The sequence below is a fragment of the Medicago truncatula genome, chromosome 8 (assembly GCF_003473485.1).
Source record: "Medicago truncatula cultivar Jemalong A17 chromosome 8, MtrunA17r5.0-ANR, whole genome shotgun sequence".
Classification (NCBI taxonomy): domain Eukaryota; kingdom Viridiplantae; phylum Streptophyta; class Magnoliopsida; order Fabales; family Fabaceae; genus Medicago; species Medicago truncatula.
Genome location: NC_053049.1, coordinates 15,919,317 through 15,928,429, shown reverse-complemented (window position 1 = coordinate 15,928,429; position 9,113 = coordinate 15,919,317). Strand labels below are relative to the sequence as shown.

General features: G+C 33.5%; 1 protein-coding gene across 1 annotated transcript; it reads left to right on the top strand.

Annotated features, from left to right (window-relative positions):
* LOC11425036 (uncharacterized) lies at positions 1-9,082 on the top strand. The gene is made up of 15 exons (XM_003627985.4): positions 1-910; positions 2,153-2,275; positions 2,379-2,527; positions 2,636-2,846; positions 3,173-3,410; positions 3,509-3,659; positions 4,025-4,329; positions 5,053-5,131; positions 5,684-6,482; positions 6,588-6,713; positions 6,826-6,962; positions 7,049-7,259; positions 7,849-8,086; positions 8,179-8,329; positions 8,417-9,082. Exons 1-15 carry the CDS (start codon positions 127-129, stop codon positions 8,726-8,728), a joined length of 4,014 nt encoding a protein of 1,337 aa, XP_003628033.3. The 5' UTR covers positions 1-126; the 3' UTR covers positions 8,729-9,082.
* The last annotated feature ends 31 nt before the right edge of the window (positions 9,083-9,113 follow it).

Sequence of the window (9,113 nt, the reverse complement as noted above, 5' to 3'; positions counted from 1 at the left end):
TGAATCTTCATACATTAAATCAAATATGTTTTGACTTTTGTGACAAATATATGGTTGAACATCAATGAGTTTTGTCACATAAGATTGAAGATAAATTAAAAGAACATTCACAAATCACAACTCACCATGGCATGTATCAGCATTCATAACTTCATGCTCTTACTTCTTTTTCTCTTTCACTTCACACCAACAAGTGCACAAGTTCCTATTTTCTTGTACAGTTTTTGTCAAAACTCAACAGAAAAATCTCTCACAGCTTCATACAAATCCAACGTAAACAAATTACTCTTGTGGATAAACTCTGATTCTGCCGCGGGAACAGAATTTAACAACAACAAAATAGGCAGCAACAACACCACCAGTGATGATGTTTATGGAAACTATGATTGTCGGGCTGACGTCACAGGAAGTTTCTGTCAATTTTGTATCAACACTGCTGTCAAAGAAATTGCTCAACGTTGTCTTAACAGCGACACAGCTGTTATATTTTATGATGTATGCATAATCCGTTACTCTAACAAGAATTTCTTTGGAAATGTTTCCATCACACCGTCATGGAATGTTACTGGATCGAAAAAGATAAAAGACTCAACTGAACTTACAAAAGTAGAGGATTACATAGGGATTTTGATAAGAAAAGTGACGGTAGAGACTAATCAATCATGGGGAGCGAGTGAGTTTAATTCGAATGAAACTGGTAAAAGATATGGATTTCTGCAGTGTGCTAGAGAGCTTGATAAGGAAGGGTGCAGACAGTGTTTGGAGGCTGTGTTGGACTTAGTTCCCAAGTGTTGTGGAACAAAGGTAGCATGGGAAGTTGTTGTTCCGAGTTGTGGAATCAAGTTTGATGATCAAAAGTTCTTCCAGTTAAATGACCAAAGTGGATCCTCTTCACTTAAGCCAAATCAAGGTAACATCAATATCATCAACGTTTAGATTTATGAAAATTATGGATCAGTATATAGATAAAACCATGTTGATCTTTGTAGTTTATTTGTTCCATCAATTAAGCTGGATGTCATAGGTCAAATATTTTTTGAGTTTTTCTTTTTATAGGAAAATGTTAGTGATTAATTTGTTAGGTGGGCCATCAATTTCATAATTAATCACTTCGCCTTGTCCCAAGACTCGTGCTTGGGAGGTTGTGGACCGTCAATATATAATTAAGGGCACAATGCCCTCCAGAAGGGCCGAAAGAGCCCTAGACGAGTCTCTCTAAAGGCGCCGCCTCAAAGAGCTTCTAGAAGCATCTGGAACGCTCTAAACGTGACTTAGGGCCCAAGTTACTTCGCCTAAGTCATGGAAAACCAAGCCCCCGTGAGAGCATTCTCAAGGCATGACCTAAATAGTTCTAAACCCTAAATTAAGATTTTGTACACACTGCAAATACATTAGGGTTGAGGGAAAATTTATTAGCTATAGAAATCAAACCCTGAACCTTTATTTAATACTCCTTTGGTGTCAAAACACATACCAATGGTGAGATTGTTGGCCATAGGTTTTCCTACTTAACACTGAAAACTATATTTTTGTAAAACATTGATGCACTTGAAATTTAAGGCCATGTTGACTTTGTGAAAACATTTTTTAGTTTCATTTTTAAAATTTGTGCTAGTTTGATTTTCTAACGAGATAATAAAGTCTTGAAGTGAATAATTGTGTGCATTTTTTAGAAACAATGACAATGTCAAAAGAATCGTACTCATTATATTCTGAAGAGCATTGCTATTTATTACGAGCAACCTACACACGAAAGAGAAGAATAACGCCTTCTTTCCTTTTATAGATATTCAAAAACAATTAATTTGGTTTTGGTGGAAATCAGGCGGTGCAGTTGGTGTAATAATTGGCAATAAAAATTAATTCTTCGGCTTCGTGCTTCTGGATTTCGTAAAATTGAGCATTTCCCTTTTCTGAAATACATCGCCCCTAGATAGTATTTTATTTTCTCGCAATAGTTCACTTAAAGAGTCTCGCGTCTTCTTACTATCAAATTTATATGATTACATAATTTAGAAAATGAAAATAGAAAATATTTTCAGAAAGTAAATAGGGCCTAAAACTCCCTATTGTATTCATTGCCCATTTGAAATTCATTTGACCTATAAATGAGAAATTAAATGCATCATTTTAATCCATGTTACTTTTGCAGCCAAGCAGGAAGGTGCAAGTAACAAAAAAACCTTGATCATCATCTTAGTAAGTGTACTAATGGCAGTAGCTCTCCTATGTTGTTGTGTCTACTACTACTGGAGAAAGAATGGGTTATGTAAAGGTAACTATAAAAGTTACATACATGTTTAAAGTTCTCTAAGCACATTTCACAAATTTACCTATTACATCGTATCTTTATTCAAACTTACTAGCTTCCTTGGTAGGTGGATTTCTGTTGAGGAAAACATTGAATATAGATGATACATTGAATGGAGACCTTCCTACGATCCCTTTTTCTGTAATTCAACATGCCACTAATTACTTTTCATCATCATCAAAATTAGGAGAAGGTGGCTTTGGACCTGTTTTCAAGGTATGAATGAAATGGATAAAGAAGCCAAGTTTCCTAGCATATATACTTTTGGTTCAAAACTATGACACATTCATGATCTCTTAAATTTATTTCCTATATCTTTGTTAGGGTACTTTACCAGATGGGACAGAAATTGCAGTCAAAAGGCTTGCAGAAACGTCGGGTCAAGGTTCAGAGGAGTTCAAGAATGAAGTAATTTTCATAGCTAAACTGCAACACAGAAACCTCGTGAGACTCTTGGGTTGCTGCATTGAAGGAAATGAAAAGATACTAGTATATGAATACATGCCGAATTCAAGCCTTGACTTTCACCTTTTCGGTATGTTTTGACATAAACATTATTCAACCTATTTGCTTTCATGATTATAATTTTTTTACTTGCTCCAAGTTAGTTCTGACTATAAGAAGTTACTATACATCTAGCGGTAAAGGTGGTAAATTCATGAGGTAAAAGGATGTTAGACTAAGAAAAAAAACTGTAACATTACAAAGAATAATCTTAAATGGGAACATTTTTCATATTGGGAGATAAATTGAAATGACATAGTATATAATTTTCGTATAAAACAATTATGATGGAAAAAGTGAATAACAGTCTCTATTTTTTCCTCAATAACATGAATACAATGTTCATTTGCATGTTAGATGAAGAACAGCATAAGAAACTAGATTGGACATTACGACTAAGTATTATCAATGGAATCGCAAGAGGACTTTTATACCTTCACCAAGATTCTCGACTTAGAGTTATCCATAGAGATCTGAAAGCCAGCAATGTTCTTCTGGATGATGAAATGAATCCGAAAATATCAGATTTTGGATTAGCAAGGAAATTTGAAAAAGGTCAAAGTCAGACAAAAACAAAAAGAGTTATTGGCACCTAGTAAGTGTTTATTGGCAACTCTATTTTCAAACAAATATTAGAAAAGTTCACATAATTCACAACTCTGAGTCTGACAATGTACTTTTGACTTTAAACAGCGGATACATGGCTCCAGAATATGCTATGGCTGGATTATTTTCAGTGAAATCCGATGTTTTCAGCTTTGGAGTTCTTGTATTAGAAATTGTGTATGGAAAAAGGAATGGTGAATTCATACTTTCAGAACATAGGCAAAGTCTTCTATTATATGTGAGTTTGGCTAATCACATTTCATCAACAAACTGATATTAAATGGAAAAAGAAGTTGATGACCATACTATTCCACTTAGCACACATAAATAGTTTTATATTTTGTGAAATTCTTGCAAGCCCTATAAATGAAATCCTATTGGTTATAAAACAATGATAATATACAAACATACCTTGTGCTTACTTCTAACCATTTTTGTTTGGAAAAATACTTGAGGTAGCAAGACGGAAATATTAGGTCACTTGAACATAAGGGGTCTAATGGGATATCATGTCATGAACCAACTATCAAAAAATAAAAGTATTTTAAAATTTTGCTAACAATATTTCAACTAAAGCGTCTAACTTTGCATATTTGTATGCAGACTTGGAAGCTTTGGTGTGAAGGAAAAAGCTTGGAATTAATAGATCCAATCCACAAAAAATCATACATTGAAAGTGAGGTTATGAAGTGCATACACATTGGTTTATTGTGTGTACAACAAGATGCTGCAGATCGACCAACCATGTCCACGGTCGTTGCTATGCTAGGCAGTGACACAATGCCCATTCCAAAACCCAAGCAACCGGCATTTTCAGTAGGAAGAATGACGGAGGACGATCCAACTTTAAAAAGTTATAAGGATAATTATGTTGATGAAGTACCCATAACTATTGTTTCGCCTAGATAGTTGATTCCTTTAATATTTTTTTCATAAATGTTTGTGTAGAAGATTACTCAAACTGGCTTGTAACTCGATAAATACTTTTCTGCGAACAAGCCTTAATTAAACAAACTATTACTAAAAAAGAAGACAGCCTTGAATCAAATGTCCTTCATTTTGGTTTTATAATTTTATTTGTGATCGAAAAAGCTCCTTAGACGATGATTAACTTGTTACTTTAGAAATGAATCTTGCATAGCATGGAATGTGATATTGCAGTTAAATTTCAGAAGTGACATAATGCACTGTCTAATGTTGCTTAAAATAAAATAAAAAAATTAATAGTTAAGGAAAAAGTATATTACCTCTTCCACCAACATTGGAAAATGCACTGTCTGAGATCCATATTAACCTTGTAGACCAAATCCAAAGTTCAGTTTCAGCTAAATCATAAAACAAATATTTAGCTAGAAGGGTCAATTTAGAATCAGAAAGACTAATTAAGACATTGAAAGAGGAAATAATATTCAATAAACAAGTACATCAGTGCAAATAACTCTTAAATGAATGTCAAAGACAGTGTCTTTCGGTTTTTGTGTGTACTTTTAAAATGTGCATAAATTGTAGAAGATAAAAAGTAAGAGATATGTAAAGATAAAACAATTGTTCTATTAAAGAAGCTAATGTATTTATCGCATACGGTACCTGTATTTTGATGTTCAGATAAAACAATTGTTCTATTAAAGAAGCTGGAATAAGAGACTAATGAGAAGCCATAAACACAATTCTCTAGTCAGAGACAGTAAGAGCGATACAACCTTAAAATACGTACTGCTGTATAGAAAACATTAATTAAAGATAAAGCAAGACAAGTTGGTAGAGAAATCATCAGTCAAAACTTAACTACATTTTGTATACTTAATGCAAAGCATGGAAAACCAGGTCAATTTTATAAGGAAATATAACAATTTAATTAAACTTGGAGGCCGGCAAACAAAGTAGTAGTCAGTTGAATACAAACTTTTAAATAATTTCTCTTTCATATATCTAGAAAAACATATAAGAAATCATATGAGAGATTAGAGGAATAATTCTTTCATATTTTATTTCTACAGTCCAAGACTGTTTATATAGAAAAAGGAATTACAGTAAACATAATGACAAATAATTTCTTATCTTGATTCATGACCAATAATATCCTTTGACTTTTCTAAAATATCTATCAATACAAACACATGAAGAGTGGACTTGGTAAACATAAATTCATGACTCAAATTTTCTATCATTACAGCATCATTTGCTTTGGACTTCTAAATATAATAGCTCAATTATCATTACAACATCATTGGCAATAATTGGAATCATGCAATAGGAACATAGTACTCCATGGAAGGAAGAAAACTAAACTTGAGATCAATATTTTTTGCTTTCATACTATATATAAGCTTCAAACAACTCATTACAAAAGCTCAATCACCTACTTATATGCGGGATGACTGTAATTACTCAAAACCAAAGGTTCTTAGCAATGCATACAAAACAAATCTCAAAAGCATCCTCTCATATCTATCTGCTGATGCAGCCAAAAGCAAAGGTTATAACTACAACAGCATAGGCGAAAACACAACAAAAGGAGATGCAGTGTATGGTCTCTATGATTGTCGTGGCGATGTAAGCTTTTGTGAATTATGTGTCGCTTCTGCTACTAGAAAAGTTCTTGAGCGCTGCCCCAATAGAGTCGCCGCTACTATATTTTACAGCGACTGCATTTTGAGGTACTCAAATGAGAATTTCTTTGGGAAAGTCACAACTTACCCTAATTGGACTCGTGTTGGATCTAAAACCGTCTCTAATGCAATAGAAATTCAGAAAAGTGAGGATTTGATGAAATTTTTGATCAAAAAAGCAACTACTGAGAGAAACCAATTGTATTATATGAGCAGTTTCAATTTGAGTTCTACTGAGGGTAGGTATGGACTGGTTCAATGCAGTAGAGATCTTACAAATGAAAGGTGCAGACAGTGTTTGGAGATTATGTTAGCAACGGTTCACAAATGTTGTGAACATAAGTTGGGGTGGCTTGTTGGATCTGCTAGTTGTCTGATTAGGTATGATGATTATAAGTTCTATCAGAACCTTGAGCAATTCCCTTCAGAACTTGTTCCTAATCCACAAACAGGTGAAACATCAATTACTTCGAGGTTCTATTTACTTTATGGTGTTTCATGTTCCCATTTTCACTGGTAGTATATAGAAATTATAATCCTTTTTTATTCTATTACAGTTACAGCAAAAAAGAAAGGTTCTAGTAAGTCAAAAAACTTGATCATTGGCTTTAGTGTGCTAGGATCAGTAATTCTACTAAGTTCCACTATATACTGTTTCTGGTGCAAGAATAGAGTTAGAAAAGGTAACTTCCTAAAATAATACATGCTAATTTGTTTGGTAGCATATTTCACATATTCAAATATGGTCATTTAATTCAGATTATCAAATATAAATTGAACAAACATTTTATATAGATTGGCTGGCACCTGCATATGAGGAAACACTGAATGCAGATCTTCCTACAATCCCATTGATCACAATTCAACATTGTACTAATAACTTTTCAGAAACATCTAAATTAGGGGAAGGTGGATTTGGATCTGTCTATAAGGTATTTATGATTTAGAGTTTTTAAAATAGGTTATTTAATATAATCACTTTTGTTTATGATTTTAGTTTGGTTTCAAATTTTTATAGGGAATTCTGCCAGATGGAAGACAAATAGCCGTAAAAAGGCTCTCAAGAACTTCTGGTCAAGGCTCAGAGGAGTTCAAGAATGAAGTAATGTTTATAGCGAAATTGCAACATCGCAACCTTGTAAGACTTTTAGCATGCTGCTTGGAAGGAAATGAGAAGCTACTTGTGTATGAGTTTATGCCGAATGCAAGTCTGGACTTTCACCTGTTTGGTATGTTATCCGATAACTACATTGCTTGGTATTAAAGGAAACTTTTTAAATTTCAATTAGTGCATGTTTTAACATTTTATGAGTTCTACTTAATTAGTTTTCAACCCTCAAATAACCGACATTTTTAAGCTTTATAACCCAACTTCACTCTTTTTCTCCATATCTGTTGATTTTTACTTGAAAAAATATATTTTATTTCAGACTTGTCAATTGTTAATATTAATGATTTGGGCTATGAAGTAGTAGTTGAGAGTAAGTTAGAACTTTATTGTGTACTAATACTTGTATCAAGAGTATCATGAATTGAACAATATGATATTGACATCTCTTGACATGGTAAATGAAAGCAACAACTCAAGTCATAATTCCCAAGAAAGTTGTGGCTCATTTTGTTTTCCAGATCTTTATATGAAATGTCAATAAATAATGCATACAGAATAGTGAGTGAGTAAATAATAATACATTTACTCCATGCTAAGGCCAACACTTTCTATCTAGTTTTTGCTATTCCCTCAAGATTTGTTTGGGTGGCACTTTTATAATTAAGGCCTATATCAGATACTGATCTCTTCTGTCTTTTGGTTGTCAGATAATGAAAAGAGAAAGGAACTAAATTGGAAACTAAGTTTGAGCATTATCAATGGAATAGCTAAAGGTCTTTTATACCTCCATGAGGACTCTAGATTAAGAGTAATTCATAGAGATCTCAAAGCTAGCAATGTTCTATTAGATCATGAAATGAATCCCAAAATATCAGATTTTGGATTGGCAAGGGCATTTGACATAGGCCAGAACCAGGCAAATACAAGACGAATAATGGGCACCTAGTGAGTTATACTTGGTTGAAAATTAATGGAATTCTTCGTAATTTATTCCTTGATGTAAGGAAAACTAACAAACTTCTATTGATTTCCAATAGTGGATACATGGCACCAGAATACGCAATGGAAGGAGTATTTTCTGTGAAAACCGATGTATTCAGCTTTGGAGTACTAGTGTTGGAAATCATTAGTGGGAAAAAGAATACTGGATTCTATCTATCAGAACATGGTCAGAGTCTTCTATTATATGTGAGTTTTTCGTTCTTATCTGATCAAGAATTTATGTACATGCATTAGAGTTTACTAGGGCTTAACAATATGCACAATAACTTGCAGACATGGAAAAAATGGTGTGAAGGAACGTGTTTGGAAATAATGGATTCGGTACTAGGAAAATCATGCATCGACGACAATGAGGTTGTGAGGTGCATAAACATAGGTCTTTTGTGTGTTCAAGAAGATGCGGCAGATAGACCAACCATGTCAACTGTTGTTGTAATGTTGGCTAGTGACACAATGACCCTTCCAAAACCCAAACAACCTGCATTTTCAATTGGAAGAATGACCTCTACTGATTCATCTTCCTCAAAAAGTTTCAAGGATCCTTCCATCAATGATGTAACAGTCTCAAACATTTTACCAAGGTAAGGATATCGGAACAAACACCGTTTTCCTTTGTTGTAATTGAACAGGAAGATCAAATGCCAAGGAAGTGAAGACTCTTCGGATATATGCAGTTAGACAAAAGCAAATATCCTATGCTGGTTTGGAGAATAGACCACAATTGTACGTATAATTAGAGACAGGAAGACTGAGGATAACTATACATAACAACGACTAAAAGATATACAGAGTTAAATGTTCTGTTTTGAAATTTTTACATGACAACATTCTATGGTTGTCAATTATCCATGTACCTAACACTATCAATTGGGAAAAAACTTTCTTCTTGTTGCATTGAACAGAACTACAGATCTTTGTTATTATAGAATATATTGGACAGCCTCATGAAACACATTTTTAGATAGAAGGG

Excerpts from the sequence above, each read along its gene's own strand:
- LOC11425036 (XM_003627985.4), top strand. The coding sequence starts at position 127 with ATGGCATGTATCAGCATTCATAACTTCATGCTCTTACTTCTTTTTCTC. Across the intron at positions 5,132-5,683 it reads GCGATACAACCTTAAAATAC|TACTCCATGGAAGGAAGAAA; the intron begins GTACTGCTGTAT and ends ATAGGAACATAG. Across the intron at positions 6,963-7,048 it reads GATTTGGATCTGTCTATAAG|GGAATTCTGCCAGATGGAAG; the intron begins GTATTTATGATT and ends AAATTTTTATAG.